The sequence below is a fragment of the Drosophila navojoa genome, chromosome 4 (genome assembly GCF_054131105.1).
Source record: "Drosophila navojoa isolate 15081-1374.11 chromosome 4, UAZ_NAV_1.0, whole genome shotgun sequence".
In the NCBI taxonomy this organism is placed as follows: Eukaryota; Metazoa; Arthropoda; class Insecta; order Diptera; family Drosophilidae; genus Drosophila; species Drosophila navojoa.
Genome location: NC_142892.1, coordinates 9536119 through 9555564, shown reverse-complemented (window position 1 = coordinate 9555564; position 19446 = coordinate 9536119). Strand labels below are relative to the sequence as shown.

The 19446-nt window shown below is 39.9% G+C and overlaps 1 protein-coding gene across 2 annotated transcripts in view; it reads right to left on the bottom strand.

The window, feature by feature from the left end:
- Nucleotides 1–19446, bottom strand: part of LOC149091385 (uncharacterized) — a 218933-nt gene that overhangs the window by 163973 nt on the left and 35514 nt on the right. For both annotated transcript variants that reach the window (XM_089259250.1, XM_089259249.1), the window contains exons 3-4: nucleotides 12938–13283; nucleotides 3604–3713 (exon numbers count right to left, since the gene is read on the bottom strand). In XM_089259250.1, coding sequence (XP_089115376.1) covers nucleotides 3604–3713; nucleotides 12938–12968 — 141 coding nt within the window. In that variant the 5' untranslated portion in view covers nucleotides 12969–13283. The remainder of the gene's footprint in view (nucleotides 1–3603; nucleotides 3714–12937; nucleotides 13284–19446) is intronic.

Genomic DNA, 19446 nt, shown 5'->3' with positions numbered 1-19446 from the left:
CCCCTTATCAAGCTCAATTGCTATTCAAACTTAACTTACACACATCTAACTCCATTAGAAGAGCATTTTTTGGTCGTTAGCATGCATCAATTACAGGCTCTAACTGCTTCTGCCTGTGCGGCTTGATTAATTGCAGACTGCGGTTAAATTTTTTTCTGCTGATTTCGGCAGTATTTTCTACAGATGTGTCCGCCACTCTCAGTACGCTTCTCCTTCTTCTTCTTCTTCTTCTTTTTTTGTCACTGTGTGTTTACATGGCCACGTAAGCAAAAATATTTTACAGCTGGCCAGCTAACCTCTGGCAGCAGCTCCACTCCTGCTCCTGCTCCTGCTGCTGCAACCCATGTGCTACACAAAAGATACATTTGCGGCTCGAGTGCGCGTCGTGTCTTTATTGCAGAGAATTAGCAGAGCCCGTGGCCATTAATCAATGGCTGCAGCTGCCTGCGGGGCAGCTCTTAAAGTATGCGCTTTATTATTTACTGCATATATGCACTCTCCTGCTACTGCTCTCTCTCCCTCTCTCTCTCTCTCTCTCTCTCTTGCTCTCTCTCTCCCTTGCTCTTTCTCTGTATTTTTTCTTCGATTCGGTGGTTTTGCTATGCCTCTTGCTGTTTTCCGCTAGCATTTCTTCGCAGACACTTCCTGGGCCGCCGTCGACTGGCTGCCTCCAGTGCACTGCTGGCATGTGTGCAAAGTTACTGCCCACATCCTGTGCACTCAGCTCGAGTTGGAGCGCTGCAGCAGATATTTTTCATTTTCGAAAAAATTTCCGTTATGATTTCCTTGCATTGCATTTAGCCATTGCACAAGTTTTCCGCCCACACACACACACACACACATACAGAGAGCTGTTTGACTTTTTAAATAGAAATTTGAATACGACAAAGCAGCGTATAAGATTCAGATAAAGCCAGCCTGCTCGCCTGCCAGTTGCCAGAGTTGTTAGAGTCCGAGGATTTCCCTATTATTTTCAGCTCCTTCTCTTTTCCTCATATATATATATATATACTTTTGGCGTCTTGACTTTTCATTTTTATGCTAAACTGTTTCCTTTTGCGGACAAGCGCATTTCATTTGCACAAACTTTGCCCAAGTATGTTGAAGCGGAAACGGAAGTTATATACTCCACTGATAAGTGCAAGTCTGGCAGATCAAAATGAAACGAACGAATTACATGCACTCCACTCAACTCGAGTCGCTCTCTTTAGCTCTCTCTATCTCTCTTTCTCTTGCTCTCTAGTGTGAGTTAATTAAAAATTGTCCCAATGAATGAGCTATTACATTACACAATTGATTATGTTCAAGTGCTCTTGCGTTTGCTGTCTGCCACGCCCCCAGCACTCACTCTACGCTCACAATATTAAAATAACAAAGAGCGCACTTGGGTCAGATGAAAAGAGAGAAAATAAAAATAACAAAAAGAAGGGAGGGAATAAAAAGAGCACTGCAAGCAGCACTTTTACTTTGCTTGCTTGTTGTCTCTCTAAGAAAATTTTAATAAGTATCACAATAACAACAGAGACAACAAACAACAGCAACAGCAACAACAACAACAATGCTAAAGAGTTGGCAGCAAAGTTGTTGCACAACTGCCGCCGCACAAGTGGCACACAAAACAAAGTTTTGAATGAGGTAGGCAAGTCTTGCAGCTTGTGCTCTGCCCACACTCTGCCACACTTCCTTCGCACGCAGAGAAAATGTAATAAATTTCTATACAAAACGACCACAAAATCGTTGTATGTTGGTGTGTGTGTGTGTGTGTGTGTTGTAGACAAAGAAAATATGAAAACAAGAGCAAAAGTAATTCAAGCCAAAAATGCTAGGCTGCGGCTATCTATCCATTTATCTTTGTTTGGCAGCAGGAGTCGGGAGTGGGCTGGTGTGAGCTGAGAAGATTTTCAATTTTTTCTCATTTTTTCTTACAATGGAACATTTTTGCATATTCAATAAACTTGTTTCTTGTTGTCGTCTGCCGTTGCAGTTGTTGCAAATGTTTTATGTTTGCTTTTTAATATTTTATGCAAAATTTCATTTCGTTTTATGAATTTTCGACAATTTATGCAGGTAGATTTATGAGTGGAGAGCCAAAGAGAAGCGAAGCTTTAATAATACATACATATATGAGCAAATATATACTATATTTATATATATATATATATATATATATATATATATATCAGTTGCATTCCATTTATAGTTTTATTTGATAATAAGTTAACTGCACAATTGAATAGAATTCGGGCTTAATTGTAAAATTGTGTGACTTCTTTGGCTTTCATCTAAAGTCGATTTTATTTAATTGAGTCTATTTATAAAATATATTTTGGAAGCTGAACTCTTGGCCCAGGCACATGTTAGCCGCCTGCGGCTAAAACGTGTTTTGTTTGTTTTGCTTTGGCCAACGAGCCATTACACACAATTTCCATTAAAGACTTGTTTTCGGCTAATACATTTTAAATTTTGTATATTTCATTTCATTTTTCTGGTGTCCCCTGTCCTCTGTCCTCTGTGACCTCTGGCCTTTGGCCACATTCGAATGGAAAACCGAAAACATACGTTAGTTTAACGTGTTTACACATTCTCTGTGCCAGTGCGTAGCATTCTCTGCAGGTGTTTTATTTATTGACTGTGAAAATTGTTATAAATATGCAAATATTTAATTTACCATTGCCGGCATTGCCACGCCCATGCACGCCCGCTGCTAATTGCCAAAATCAACACAATTAGTGAGCGATAAATGCGAGCGAGCGAGCAAACATATTTTTACTAAAAATAATTAATCACAATAGCAACTAAATGCAACAACAGCAACAACAACAACAACAATCTGAACAATCAATTGTTTTAAAGTAAAAACTTGTGCAGAAAATCACAATTGCAAATAAAATAATTGGACATAAAATGCACAGGCAAAAATTGAAATAGATGAACAAAAGTTTATGGAAACTTTCGATAGACGAATAATTGATGCTCTGTTGGCAAACAAAAAATGGAAATTAAAGTATTTTAGAATTAAGGAATTGCTGAAGGGAGAACTAAATCTGGAACCGCTTTCAAGTTCAACATCACTCACTAATATTGGGAACATATATTTCACAGAACTTACAGCACAAAAATACTAAAAATTATGGTATATACCAAAATGTAACATACCGCCTCTAAAAGCTATACAACTCCTATCAGAAGCTCAGCTAACCATTATGCCAAAAAACAAACAAAATTAACATGCTCAGAGAGAGGGAGACAGGGATAGACAGCGAGAGGGAGAGAGCGAGAGTTTCCGTGCACGTTCCCACTCCTCTAACACCTAATTGTGCGTAGAAAAATAATATAAATAATAAAAGTTCTGCGCATAGCTAATTTGTGGAGCTTAGTTTATTTGTTGGTTGTTTTAACTTTTGATTTATGGCAATTACACGTATGCAAATTAAGTTAACAAATCAAAATATTTGCATTTCAGATCAACTTTAACATTATACATATACATATATATGAACATAATTCTATAGCATACTTTTGTGGGTTGTGGGAGCAGAGCGGGGGCTAAAGAGTTTGTGTGTCTACAGTGTCTACTAATTAGATGCACAGCTTTTGACTTACCCCTGTTATAGACTGTTTGTCATTGTAGAGCGCCGCCTGTGCCCCAGATGTTGGCGAATTGGCAGCCGTGTTTGTGCTGTCCGGACTGAAGTAGGTCAGAAAAGCGCAACCTGAAAAAAATTTCAATGCACAGAAATTTCATTGAAATTAATTAGGCATGGCTATAGAGAACTCAACATAAAAAAACGTATATACATATTAATATTAAATAAACTTTATTAAATTTAAATCAGCTAGACATTTTGCCCCCTTTTTCGGTTTATTTATTTAAAGCTCTCGAATCACTCTCTGCTAGCCACTTAAACCTTTATCTATTTGTGCCCAACTATTTTCGTGTTTCGCTTGGAAAACATTTCGTTTTGTCGCTCAATTAAGGTTCTTGTGTGGTGCGAGCCCTGCTGCCCCACCCTGCCAGCGCTGCTGAGCCACAATTGCGCATAATTTTGTGGTGCTTTGCGTGTTGAGCGCGTCAACGTGTTTAGCGCCGTTTTGTGGCCATTTCATAAATCCGTGTAATTTCTTTGACATTATTCAGTTTTTTTTTTTACCCTTTTTATATTTATTTAATATATGTACATATATATAAAAAAAAAAAACAACAGTGCGGCCACAGGTGTTGCATGAAAGCAGTTTTTGTTGGCCATAAAAGTGAAGTTGCTGAAAGTTATTTAAAGAAATTTTTAATACTATCTTACAATAATAAGTATGGGGTTTGTAAGAATAAATACGAGATAATTAAACCATATGAAGAGTAACAAATAAATGACTGTAGAACTGAGCAGATTTTCTATGAAATACCTTCAAGAACTTTTCATTTATATTAGCAGACCCATATATAGCATACAGAGTTCTCAAAGCAGCTGTACTACTCTATTTATGCATTGGCTTCTCTTGATGATATGCGCCGTCTCTGTCCAATGTAGATAGAACGTCAGTTAAGCAGCACTCGTCAGGCAACAACATTAACAGCTACAACAACTAGTACTTTCATATCAACTATGATATGTGGTTCTAAACGTCACACAGCATGGATACTCACACCGCCAAAAACCCAATGCCTTCACTCACAACACTACACTACACTACACTACACTCTCTCTCTCTCTTTCTCAGTGTCTGCTGTCTCTGCTGTCGTCGCTTCTGTGTGTGTGTGTGTGCCTGTGGTGTGGCCTGTCCTCAGTAGTGTTAACCAGCTAACCACAGCAACAACAACAGCAACAACAACAACAACAACAATTATATTTAATTTTTAGGCAAACTCTCGCACGTTTCTGGCTCGCCTCTAGTTGAACAAAACGGTTGGTTGGCATTGCCTTTTGTCTGGCCGCGCCTCATGCAACACGTCAAAAGTTGAACGACAGGCGGCAACAAAAGCTGCCAACGAACCGGCGACGCGACGTCAAATGCTGCTGCTGCCGCTGCTGCCAACAAGCAAAAACGTCTAAAAACATAAAAATTGTCGGCACATTGTTGAAATGCCAGGAAATTATATGCCAGCCAGGGGTCAGCCATACAGGCTCGTTCTATAACCAAACACACGGCAGCTGCCAGTAATTAAAATGACTAAAACATAGCAAAACCAGCAACAGCCACAGCAACAGCAGCAGCAGCGACATATCAACAAAAACAACAACAACGAGGCCAGGCCTAATGAGTTTATTAATTAAAAATCACTCATATATATATGTGTGTGTGTGCGAGCATTTGCATGTATGCGGGTGTGTGGTCGTTGTCAGAGCACGCTCTGCTCAAAGCTCACTAATTGCAGTCAGGTCCGGTACCAGAAATTTGCTACAAAATATATTCTAAACACGACACCTACAAAAACAACAAGTAAGAAGACTCTAGTCGAGACTGCTCGACTAGGAGATACCCTGAACCCTCCAAGCTGATATTCTTATCATTCTGCACTTCTTTTATGCACGCACACATACATACACATGCATCCACCCTCACGCGCCCGCGCTCTGCTAACTGCGCAGTAAGCAGCGACTGCGCTTGGGCTGCGCTGCAGTGTGGGCAATAGTATGAGAATTTATTTGATGAATAACTTTTTTTGTAGACATGCAATCTTAATGAAATTTTCAGAGCGTAATCATATGGTCAAAATGTGTGTACATTCTAAAGCACAAGTCTCTAGTACTTGAAATACGTTTTTTACGAATTGGGGGCGAAGGGGGCGTGGTATCCAAAATCTGTTGATTACAAAATGTTTGTATTCATCATATATATATACACAGTAAATCTGAAGTCTCTATGTCTATTAGTACTCCGATGAGGCTCAAAAAACAAAATCAATTTTTCGATTATTAAAGAGAGTAGCAAAATATTTCGAAATAACATTTAAAATATATATTTTTAAATTTATCTATATATAAAAAAATATTAAAAATAATAATAATAAAATTTATAAATAAATTGGATTTAAGAAAGAATATATGCGTATCAAAAAGTTATAAAATGATAAGAAAAAAATATAAGTACTAAATAGAATTAAATGTAGTTAAATAAAAAATATAAAATATAATTACACATGCATTTGCTTTATTCATATCTTAATCAGATTAAATATCATATATGAACGTAAAGTTAAAATAAAATAAATAAGAGAGTAAGAAAATGAAAGAGAGCAAGATAAACACAGAGAGAGAGTAAGAAGAAGAGAAGAGAAGAAGAGAACTTACTTAATTCAGTGAGTCCACATGGCAATCGAGCTTCGTTTGAAGACTGCTCACGGACTATATAAGCAGCCCTAAGCTTCAGCTTCAAATGAATCTTAGTTTTTCATTTTGGCAGAATCTCTCTCATTTTAAAACTCATTTCACTCATACTCAGCGCAACTTTTGTCAACGCAACTCCACTAAAACTGCTCTTCACACAGGCACCTTGGCACAGGGTATCATAATTGCCAGCCAAGCTTACCCTTACATATGTGTCTGCCATTTACAACAACAAGAATATACAACAAAAAGGCAACAAAGAGAATGGGAGAAAATGTGAGTCGAAACGCTTGTCAACTCCTTCGTCGCGCAATGCTCAATGACAGGCAGCAAAGCTGCTAATGACTTTTAAAATACAATTTTTATAACGTGCCAGTCTCGTCTCGGTGCGCTTGCCCTCGGACTCCATTGTTGTACGTTGCTTTGTTTTCATCACAAACACACAGACACACACACACACACACATGTATATAAACTCTCTCTCTCTCACACTCACTCCACTTGCACATTTGGCGACAATTTGCAACATGTGCGTCGTTGCGAGAACTAGCTAGCGCCAAAGCCCTGGCAGCCAAGTGCTTCTGGTCTTTAGTTTAAGTCCTCCACTTTTGGTTCTGTGCCGTTGAGTGGCCTTCAAATTGGCATCGTTTAAATGGGGCTACCCGTTACGCCGGTTAGTTGGCCATGGGAGCGGCAACTGCTGTTAGCTGCCTGGTCAAAGCAATTAGTTACGCATACGCCGCGTTTAACCCGCTTCACAATGCCAACTGAAACGAAAGGACACATGCACACACACACACACACACACACACACACACATATTTTTGTCGAAAAGGGGCCAACAAAACAAATTAACAAAATGACTGAAACTTTTAACTAAACTAAACGTAACAAATGCGACTAATTGCACGTTCCAAATTGTCAATTGTCATCCGGCTCAAAAAAATAAAACCCATTTCATAGAGGTGCATTTAAAATAAAAGCTATAAAAATAGCAATTAAAAGCACCAATTTTATGCTGAAGAGACAAATTTCAATTGGTATAACTGAAAATCAAACTAACTTCAAATCTAATTGAAAGAGAACAAATACTATAAGATTATTAAGTTTTCTTAGTCTTCATCATTCATTTATCAGACTGATATGTAAGATCTCTAAGAATGTTATGCATTTTTCTAAATGATATGAAGTTAATTAAGTCGAAATACCTATGCCTTATTATTAAATAACAGAGATGACTGTAGCTACAGGCTATATATAAATCAAAATTCATTCGACTCTCTTTCAGGGAAATGTAAATTTATCCTCTTTCAGCTACTCAGGTTGACATATGTACATATTCTCCAATGCCTCCTCCTTCTACTCAGATTAGCAAATAAAATTTTCCATTTCTTCACCTCAATATGCCATAAATTCCCTCCACTTGCTCCACTTTGCCTAGACATTTCATATTTCATTCGGTTATTGCGGCCTTCATTTTGGCTCTCATGATTCTTAAGCACATGAAATTTTTGACATTTGCTGTGGCAACTATCAAAGCCAACCTCAATTGTTAGCTGCCTTGCATTCGTGACTCTTTTCCCTTGTCCCCCCCTCCGCACAGCTGTCGACGTCGACAAGGCCATACCACCAATTTTAATTGCAACTCATCAAAGTACTCGGCGCTCACTGTTCGCTGTTCGCTGCTCGGTGCTCGGTGCTCGGTGAAGAGGGCTTGAGAGAACTTTTTGGCTACCACAAAAGTGAGACCTTTAATTCGCTGCTCTGTGGCTCGTTGTTTAGTTGGGTGGTTGGATGGGTGGTGGTGGCTCTTCTAAGTTAATTTTTTATGCATGCACTGAATTTGAATGACTTTGACAGCAAAGTACACAAGTGCCCCGTCTCGCTGTTTCAATTTGAGAAGCGGCAAGGCAGTTGCTGTTGCTGCTGCTGCTCTACTTTTTGTTGTTGTTGTTGTATTTCTTTTTTTTGCGTCTTTTACTTTTGCCTACTTACATTTGCCATTGCGCTTGGCGAAATGTTTTGCAACTTTTAATAAAATAAACTTATTTGCACAATATAAATACATACATAAAACATGCGGCGCCGTCGTCCTGCCAAGCTCTTTGATATTTCAATTTTTCAATTTTTGTTTTACGTTTCGCACAAAAACTTATGCTAATTAAATTCCTCAAGTCGCTTGGCATTTTTCGCAAACTAAAGCGAGAGAGTGAGAGAGAGAGATAGAGAAAGAGAGAGCGAGAGAGGCAATTCTCTTTCATTTTTTTTTTGCTAACCACAGCAAACCATCAAGTTTTGAGTGGTTCGCTCGGGCGGTGCGTGTTTGTCCCCGTTTGAGGGTCGCGTTTTATAGCTGCGGTCAGTGTGGCCAAAGTGATTCATTAACGGGCTCGTTCATGTTAATATGCTTGCTAAATGTCAGTTTTTGGTCAGCCACAAAGCGAAGCGAATGGCTGCTGCCGCTTTGTTTGCTTTATGTGAAAGTGAAAGTGAAAAGTTTGTCAAAAAGGCACAGCGAGACCACAGCTCGTATACGTTATTTATGGCACATGCACACACTGTGTAGTGGAATGCGAAACAAACGTGAAAGTGAAAAACATCAACCTAATATGATTTATTCAAATGCCCTAATGTGATTGACATTGGCAGACGCGACGCTTGGCTTGAGCTTAACTCAGTTAGGCTCACGAGCCGAGACCTGGAAATTGAAAGTGTCAGCAGGAAGCTGCTGAGCAAAAGCAGCTCGTCTCGGCTCACTCAAACATTCAATCAGCATGCAAGACATTATTCATAAGATACGGTGTCACCATTATTATTCTATATACTTTTAGACTCTGGAAACTACTTAGGTTCCCTTTGAGCTGTTTTCCAATTAAGTTTGCCCTTTATACATACACATGCCGTTCTGCTTAACTTTCATAGCCAAGTCGCTTCTCTAATCCCCACATTAACTCACTGTAAAAGATGCCCTCAAAAAACAGGTAATAAAACTTTAGCAAACTCAATTTCCCTCAACGGCTTTAGATATTGATCTAAAGCCGTAACTACTTCAACTCTAAGCCGCCTTAAGATACTGCAAAAAAGTAAACCCCGACAGCAAATTAACTTTTACACATGTAAAATCTACGGGCCAACTGAGATAAGAGCGCCAGCGAATACTCTATGCCACTGCTGCTCTTAATGCGAAACAGCAAGACTTGGCACTACTTTATGCCTCACTCAATGTAAACTAGTTAAACTTAGGAGGCCATCAGAAAACACCTTATTTTTACACCTTATACTGAAGCAATTAATCCCTGTGCCTCTAATTGTTAACAAACGCAATTGATGTTTCAGATATATATATACATATATATTATGTATATATATATGTGAAACAGAAGCTAAATAAATTATAAAGTAGTTAAGATTAAATGCTCCAGCTGCAGAGAGCACAATAAAAAGCAACTAAAACGTAAACTGAAAAGCCATTAAGCATAACAATTTCCGGAGGGATGAAAATATATATAAAAATAAAGCAAGACAGAGCCCAGCAAACGGCTGTAACTGACTGCACAATACTCCCTTATAATGTCGACTTTATGATAAACAGCAACTGGAATAGGTTGATGTACGTTAATGAATCATCTGCATAATTCTCTCAGTTTCTTAGAGGTTTATAACTACATCAATTCTTGATTTGCCAGAATCATCAAAGCCATTTTTAATACATCTTAAGACGAAGGTTTACTTTCTTACAGGCGGACAGACAGTCGCTCCTCTCACAAGAACAAGATTACACAGCGCCAATATACCTCTTTCCATCCCATGAGCGAGCATAAAAACAGCCAACTGGGAAATGGGAGCTGGTAGCTCTTAGCTGGTTGCTCTTAGCTGGTAGCTGTTGCCTGATAGCTGCCGGCTGGCTTCGGGCTGGCTGCCGGCTTTTCTTGCTGGTAACTGGAGAGGTGTGCAACAAGCGAAGCTGCACTTAAGACGTTTAACAAAAGGTAAAGTCAGATCAAAGAAAAAAAATGCCCAGCCAGGCCAGCTGAACCGAGTATCTGTGTGTTACTGTGTGTGTGTATGTGTTGGCTGCCAATAAACAATAAAAGTTAAGCACCTCTTGTGAGTCGAGCTCGTTGCTGGCATTGTGTGAGCTTTAAACACATAATAACTTAATGAATAACTTATGTAACCCATAATACCTGGCAAATTACGTGAGGCCTCGGCCTGAGCGACTGCGGGCTGCGGGCTGTCAATTATTTAACTAGACGCCTGCGGCATATTAGATAATACGAGCCCTGTGCATAATTCATAGTTGACTAATAAGGCGGCATTTAGATGCCGCCGCCGCGCTGCATGCGGCATGTGGCATGCGGCATGCGGCATGTGGCGCCCCATAGAGCTGCGAGAGCGCGCGCGGCACATCGGCATATTCCCAAAAAATTTATTTTCCAGTTTGGCTCGTTTTTCTCTTTTTTCCTTTTTCTGCACGACTCGTGCTTTGTTTGAGTGCCACTTTAAAAGTTGAGTGGCACGCCCCACAATTGCCTGCAACCGCTGCCTCTTTTTTTCGGGGGCTTTTGGCTCCTTCGCTACTTGCCAGCGTGTCTGTGGTTTGGCTACGACTTTTCGACTATGCCAGGCCTTCTTTTCAATACACTTGCTGCGGGTAATTCAGCTGGGCTAAGTGGTTTGTCATCAATGGCAATAATTCGACAACACAAGAGATGAATGATAGTTAAAGTAAATTTATGAATACTATATGATTCCAGCAAAAAATGGATTTCAAATAGTTTTATGAAATAAATATCACTTCCATTTAAGAAAAGAGTACAAATATATTTTAATTAAATCATCCCATAATAATATATTAAAGCAAACTTCACAGATTGCTAAAAATTATATTTTATTTTATTTATATATATATATATTTTTTAATTATATATCTCATTTAATTTTTTTTAGTATTTATTTTTTAATAAATTATTTAATTATTTATTTATTTATTTTACATTATTTAATTTATTTTTTACTTTTGTTTATTATTTATTATAATTATTTATTTAATTTGAAATATTTTTCTTTTTTTTATTTTTAATTATTTATTTATTGTATTTTATTTTTTTGGCTTTACTTGCCCTAACAGAGTATAAAAATCTTCGCCTATCAGCGGCTTTCCCTCTCCTTTTTTTTCTTTTTTGCATGTAATAAAGCAAAGTTCAGCGGCCATTATCAGCGAGCACAATCGAGCCAGACAAACCGGACGTATAGACAGCACTAGACACACACACACACACATACAAACACATCTATAGGCACATACAATACACCAATACACAGACAATTGCATTGGCAGAAGCGCCAAAAAGTATGCTTTTACTTTTGCAGACTGTGAATGGCCATCGTTGTTGTTGTTGTTGTTGTTGTTGTTGTCGCTGCTGCTGCTGCTGTTTCTCTGACTGTTGTTATTGTTACAGTTGCTGTTGTTGTTGTCGACTATTTTGGCAGCCGTTTTTCGTGTTTGTGCGCCGTTTTCTGTTTCGCTTATATTATTGTTGTACTTTGTTGTTTGGCAGCTTATGAAATATTCAATTGAATTTAATGTACACGACCGACTGACTGACTAAGCCGGGTTCACGGCTAAGTGCAAAGAGTTCAAGCCTGTCTGGCTTGTCACTCCTGGCGCTCCTTTGAGCTGATTCCACGGCGGCACAATGAATCGGTTCACATACGACTTGAAGTGGGAGTTAACCTAATTGAACTTTAATATGTTTCTTGCAGAGGACAGACGATATATAAATTCTTTATTCTACTTATCACTCTACTTCAGAGTACTTACACTTGGAAAATGAAAATATATTTTTACATAATTCGTACTTCCTTCTATTACATTCAAAATATAAATGATGTATAATCTGGGCTCCAGCTATTCAACCTTTCTGAACATACCTCCACAACTCATCCTTTATTGCTTGCCTGCATTAATTATCACATATCTGCCCTTTGATCAATTTGCAAATGCCTTTTAGGTACAGCAGCCGATGCATCTGTGTTGTGTCTTTGTAGACAAAGTCTCACAAGACATAGAGAAGGCAGTCTGGCTTATTTTACTTCTATTTATATTTTTTTTATTTTTTTAATCATAACATAATGGCGCAGCATTAGAGTTAATGGATTGCAAGTGTTGCCAGGCTGTGTTCGCTTTTTTAGCTTGCAAAACGGCAAAACTCGTCGGCTTCCGTCCGTTTCGAGACCTCCACTAACCCTCGCCGGTTCCTTGGCTACGGTGCTCTGGTTTGGGCTCTGGCTCTGACTCTGACTCTGGCTGGCGCGTCCCATATGAGCAGCTGGCTCCCGAAGCACATTGCTTAATGGCGCTAGTTGCCTTTTAAGTGTAATTGCCGTGTCCCAAGTGTTTGTAATGTGTACAAATTTCTACAATTTTTCCTGCCAGCCAGCCGAAGAACACAACCAGACATACATACCATATACCCCTTGCCACTCGAGTCCTGGCCGGCTGTGCTTTTAAAATTATTACTATATTTGTAGGTATGGCTTTAAGCTTAAAGATTGCCCCCAAAAAAAATACAAAATGAACGAAAGGAAATAAATTCTTTGGTTATACTCACTAGCAATGTGCTCGTTGTGGAAGGCCAACATGTTTGGTTCGAAGGGCTTTTTAACAGCTTTTCCCAATGCGAATCGTATTTGTATATTTGTTTATTTGTTTTAATGTCGTTTTTATGGGGCTTACGTCGCTCTAGACCAGCTGCTACATCCGCTGCCCAATCGCCACTACCCACACACCCACGCACACACACACCCACACACAGTCTGTTTGCTTTTATTATTTCAACCAACTACTGCGCTGACAGTCGGAATCGCGCGTTTTGCGGCTGTGGCGAATTTTACACTTTGATTCTCGATATAATCACACTCGTGCTTAAAGCCGCAACAATTTGTTCCCGCAAACGCCTGCAAAGAGATTAAACAGAGTGAGAGAGAGGGAGAGAATGAGTAAGAGAGAGATAGAGAAAGAGAGTATTATTATTTATGGTTAATGCAGCGTAAAGCAAAGTCTGTGCAATCGCTTTCGGGTATTAAGAGACAGACAATGGCCTGTCTTATATTGTTTGTATAATCTTTTATGCGATACCTACTAAAAAATCATATGGAAAATATTCTCAAAAGTAAAATCCACTCAAATGGATTGCTTAAACGGAAAAAGAAATTAATATTATCTTAATATTATTAATAATGTTTTAAATTTATGGTAGAATTTTTCATATCATCATTTTCACATTAAAGTCTATGCTTTAAAACAATAAAAACAAATTTCTTAAATATAAATTATATCATTGTTTACGAAAGCCACTTAGGCCACAGATTTATTACATATAGCTCTGCTATCCTATATAGCCTATATATATACATTTTTTGCTGGGCTCCAACATAAATTGCAATGCCTTCAATGGAGATGATTTACAGTGCCAAGGAGATGCCAGGCTTGCAAAAAGTTAAGACCATTATTTAGGCACAAAAACACTGGTAAAATAGTAAACAAAATCTACAACAAATTGCATTGTCCAGGGCGCACACAGTATGGGTCGACTTTAGCAGGCAGCAGGAGCTGGGCAGCAGGAGATGGGCAGCAGGCAGCAAGCGGCAAGCGGCAAGCGGCTCAGCGAAGCGCACACACACCAAGCGGAAGCACATGCTGCGGAAGTCAAATTTCTTCGCTTCCGTTTTAGCGCCATTGCAACGGCAAAAGGCAGCGCCCTTATTCAGCGCAGGCGTGCAACAATCAAAACTAAATGTCAAAAATATATATATTGTATACGGGCTCTGAAAATCCTTAAAAAAAAAAGAAACAATAAGAGCGCTTGACAGCAGTCGAAACAATCAAACAGGCAGTCAGGCAGGCAGTCAAGTCAGTCAAATCAGTTAGTTACTCAGTTAGCCAACTAGTCAAAGCCGTCAGCCAAACTAACGATTTGAGGCAATAGCAAAATTTCTAAAAATAACTCAATTGATTTACTATTTCTGTTGAGCTTTGCTCTCGATGTTTTGTGTTTTTGACTAGTTTTGCTATTGATTGAAATCAAATTGAAAGAAAAATTAAATGGAGCAGTAGAAAAGGAAAAAGTTGTATAATACTAGTTGAAATGGTTTAATTGGAAGTGCTCAAGTAGAGAATAGTTAAAGAACAAAGGAGGTATAGCTTCTATTCCTTAGTCCAAGCAAAGTTAAGAGAATGGCGTGCCCATAGACACAAAGCAGTTGCTGCTGATAAAGAATAAGTATTCCCTTCTAGAATCAGACACAATCTAGCAAAGACTTCAAATGATCAATCTAGCAAACTTAAATGTCAATATGAAAGAATTCATTTCATATCACAAGACACCTTTAAGCAAAACTCAACAATACTAGCATATGGTTTATGTGGTATATATAATTGATAAAATGTTTAGGCAAGTTCACTACAAAGTTGTTAGAGCCCCGTGCAAGAGGTAGTGCCAGTCTATAAACAACATAAAAATGCCATAAAAATACTTTGGCATTACACAAATAAGCAACTTGCTCGACTGAGTTGAATTGAAAGTTCGGGGGTCTTGTTATCGTTGTCGTTGCAATCGAACAAGTGAACGAACGGCAACAAATGCGAGTGAATTTCTGTAGGTGTTTGTGTGTGTGTGTGTGGGGCTCACTGAGTATGTCTGACTGCGCGACTGTGTAGCACTTCCGCTTCCGCAACGGAAGCTAATGAACGTAGCCGAGCAGCAGCGACGCGAACAAAATGGCAGCGACTCGAGACTCTAAGAAAATGCCAGGCAAATGTTAAATTAATAATAGAGGAGCGCAGCCGTCGCACAGCGAGCGGAAAAACTTCAACGAACCCACCGAAAAATGTTGCAAGTACCCGCTCCACTAACCTGCCATTCGCTGGCTCACTCTTACTAACTCTATCCCTCTCCCGCTCTCTCTCTCTCTCTCTCTCTCTCTCTCTTTCTCTCTGTCTTGTTGGCGACAACGACATTGGCATTTATGTGACTTTAATTTAAATAACTTTGGTTGGCTTCAGAGCGTGCACTAATACAATTTTGCGAGACTGAAGAACAGACTCAGCAGACATGTTGCAAGGCTGCTTGCCACACGCTCTTCATAACTGAAGTATGCCAACAATTTTCGCTGCCACGATCCCATGTATATATCCAAAAGTCAGCCAAAAACCGCAAGAGTGCAAAGGACCTCATCCCCAACGAACCACCAACCACTCACCCACCCACCCACCACACAGGTCTTGAGTAGGCGCAGCCGCTACTTAAAGTCGCGACCTGCTCGAATTGTGCGCTGACTGGCACAAATTCAAGTTGTGAAATGAAATTTGTAACGCTTTCGCTTTTCAATTATAATTTAGCTTGACGAGCTTTTTTGATTGCTTTCGTGTATGCCTGAGCGAAATTTGTAGTTATCTGTCCGGCCACGTCTTCGACTGACCTCAATTGAAATTCTTTCGAGCCGGGGCCGACAGGCGGACAAGTTTCCTTACTTTGTGGCTTTCGGCTTAATTAGCAAAATTGACAGCATGACGTTGAGTGAAAGCCATTTACGACACACACACACACACACAAACACACACAGACATAAAGAGACAGGCGCCGCTTCATGCCAACTGAGAGCCTTGGGCCTAAGCAGAGCTATCGCAGAAAAATATCAAGGTGTTGGCCGTCTTAGCTAATAAATTCGAGACATTGTAAGGCGCTTCAAAACGCAAGAGAAACGTCAATTAGGGGCAATCAATAAAACAGCTTCGATTTAATTGCGGCGAGTGACAAGAAAACGTTTGACAAATTTTTGTAACTAAAAAAGGCCTAAGATATAATATTATTATTATATATTAATTTTTTTATTTTAATTATTTTTTGTATTTTTGTATTAAGCTTAGCTTAACATTTCCAAGCAAGACTTTAAGCTAGTGCTAATAAAACTCGCTCTTCGCACGTTTCCATAAATGTTATTTAATAATAATTAAATTTTATCCAAATGAGCATTAACTATGTTTATATATACACTTGATTTATTTATAATTAAATTTTATATAAACTACATCAAATGGAGCATAAACCAAATTCGAGCAAGCCTCAGGCTGCTCTCAAAAATAATCTTTAGCTTTAGCCTGCATTGCATTGGAAAACTAATGCATTTTGCTTTAACTAATTAGGAAAATCTCAGTATTAGCACATTGTTGGGCCCGTTTCAACAGCTTTAATGAAACACATTTACTAAGGGGCATTGAAACTTTAATGAGCGCCCAAAGCACATTGAACGTAATATCGATTTTGCTTTTTGCTAATTTTCAGCTAGTTAGCTGTTGTTGCTGCTGTTTTGGCTTAGACGTTTGCTACATTTGCCACATTTTGCTGTTGTTATTGCTACACACACACACAAACACACACATACACATATATAAAACACCCACACACAAAAGCCAGGTAGACGGCATAGACACGTGTGCTATGGCTATGGGGCCCAGACGAACGTAAAATTTTGTGCTTGCGCCCTACCTTTAACTGCGGCCACACACCCGACAGTCTCCTGCCCCCCAGGGCCTCCTCCGCCCTCTCGCACTGCTGCTGGCCATGTGGGCTTTTTCCAGCTACAACTTTCTGACCATTCAAGGCAAACAGTCGGCACATTGTAGCAAAAACAAAGAGGCCGCCGTACGTCCTAGCTGACTGACTTGCTGAGTTTTCTTATTTCTGCCCATCATCAGCCTTTTTTTTTAGCTTTTTCGTTGTTGTTGTTGTTGTTATTTTATGTAGATACAGACGTCAGTTGTAGTCAGTTTTAGTTTTGCATTTGCAAGTCTGCCTACCTCGCCCTGAAACTACCCGAACCCGATACCAATTCCGATTCTGAACTCCAGGCTGATTTTATAGACCAGCACACATTGTTCGAGTGTATGTGGGTGTGAGTGTGTGGGTGTGTCTGTGTGCTGTGTGTTGGTTAGAGAGTTAAAAGATTTTAAACCCTTAATGATGATGATGATGCTGATGCTGGTGATGATGATGCTGCTGTTAAAGGTATCGTGTGTTGGCTTCAAACAAAGCGCTTTGTTCTTCCTGTTTTTGTTGCCGGCTGGTTCTTATTGGCTAACTGCTGTTGACTTATATTACATGAAGTTTTCATTGCTGCAGCCATTGTAGCCGAGGCTAAAGCCAGAGATAATGCATTGTTTGGGCTTGTTGTCTAGCCACGATGAGCTGCTGCTGCTGCTGCTGCTGCACCTCCGACCGGGTTTACAGCCTCCTTTTGCTCTGCAAACATAATGGAATTTTCATGTAAACAATTTGCATGTTTTCAACTCTCTCACACACACACACACATGGCATATACGTATCGATGTGGGAGCTGTAAACGAGCGTGAACCGGCGCTGGGGTGGGAGCAAGTCTGGAGGTTCTACTTCATCAATTAACACATCAATTTTAGGTCCTTTGTTTGTTTGTCCCTTGGAATTGGTATCTAATAAAGATGAGTTTCTATCGCTCTATTATGCCGAGCAGCACAAGTGTGAAGAAGAACAAAACCCGTTTAAATTAACTCGAGTCTGAATAGAAAATTGTGGCAAACATTTTTTACTCTGCTCGACAAATATGAGAAATTGATTGTGAGCTTAAGACCAAAGCAGGACTGGGCTTGGCTGCTCCCATTTAAGTGAGGCGCCACAAAGGCTAAGCATTTTGGCTGGGCACTTAACTCGCATTACGTATACGCCGCATGCAACAGCAGCAACTAATTGCCGCTGCCGCTACTCCTGCCACTACTCCTGCTGCTGCTTTTGTGGGGCATAATGCTTTATTGCTTAATGTTTGCCAGCTTCTCATTAAAATTATACGAACTAGCTGGTGTGGTAGTAAGTAGCAGGTACTACGACTATTTACCGCCAAATAGAAAAACGAATTTAATTAAAATTTATGTATGCAAACATACACAGACTCGCACACACACACACACACACACACATTTAGAGAGCAGGAACAACAAACATAAGGAAGGCAATTCGGCGGCTTTCATTAGGAATAGTGGAGTGGAATACGTTGGGCAACTGGGCGACAGTACGAAATTTTTAATTACTCGTCGCTCAACTTTCAAAAACTGAAGCAGTGCGAGCTCATTTCGAAAATTTTCATAATTACTCGACGCTCAACGACTCTGTTGGCGGCAAGTCAGTCAGCGCGCTGAGTCAGTCTATGGACTGGAAGCCTCGATGCTAGATGCTGCAGCTGGACTCGGCACGGCATGGCATGGCATGGGCCATGGGCACGGAGCAGGACCCGTCCGTGAATGCGCTCAACGTTGGCTCAAGTGCACTCACATGCGCAGCGACCAAAACTAAATGAACTTATGCACACACACACACACACACACACACACACACACACACACACACACACACACACACACACACACATATCTACCTGACTGCCAGTGTGTGGCTTCGCTTGAGCACCTGTGCAGCCCCAACTGCTGTCTGCTCATCCCCAACCCTACTCGCCCCCTGCGACCAAAAATCTGAGCATGGAGACGCCAGATGAGAGCTGCGCGCACTTGAAACTAAAGGCTAAGTAGTTGCATTCATATAAACATTGCCCGGGCACGGCAGAGCTCCTCTATCTGTGCAGACGTCGACGTCTATTTGTGTTCATATTTTGCATGTGTGTGTGTGTGTGTGTGTGTGTGTCGAGTTCAGTTTTGTGGAGGAGGCGTGGCAGCGATGAGTGGATTGCCTGACGTGTAATTAAATTTATTTCATTATATTATTATGATGATATATGGGAAATGTGTGTGGTGTTTTTTTTGCATACTCTGCCCGAAACAGTTTACCAAGCAAGGCTTTATAAGTGAAGGAAGTAATTCCACTATTTATCATCATTTTATGTGTGAGAGCCTTGGCTTTAAGAACTTTACTCTAGGCAAGGCTTGATTGCAGTATTTGGCAATGTTAAATTATTTGGGCATTGAAATCGTTTCACTTGACCTGTGCCACCCCAAAAAGCTGTTTGCAACATCTTGGCACACGCCGCCGCCCCGGCCACCGACCCCTGTCGCTGCCCCTATGCACACTCAACACACGTT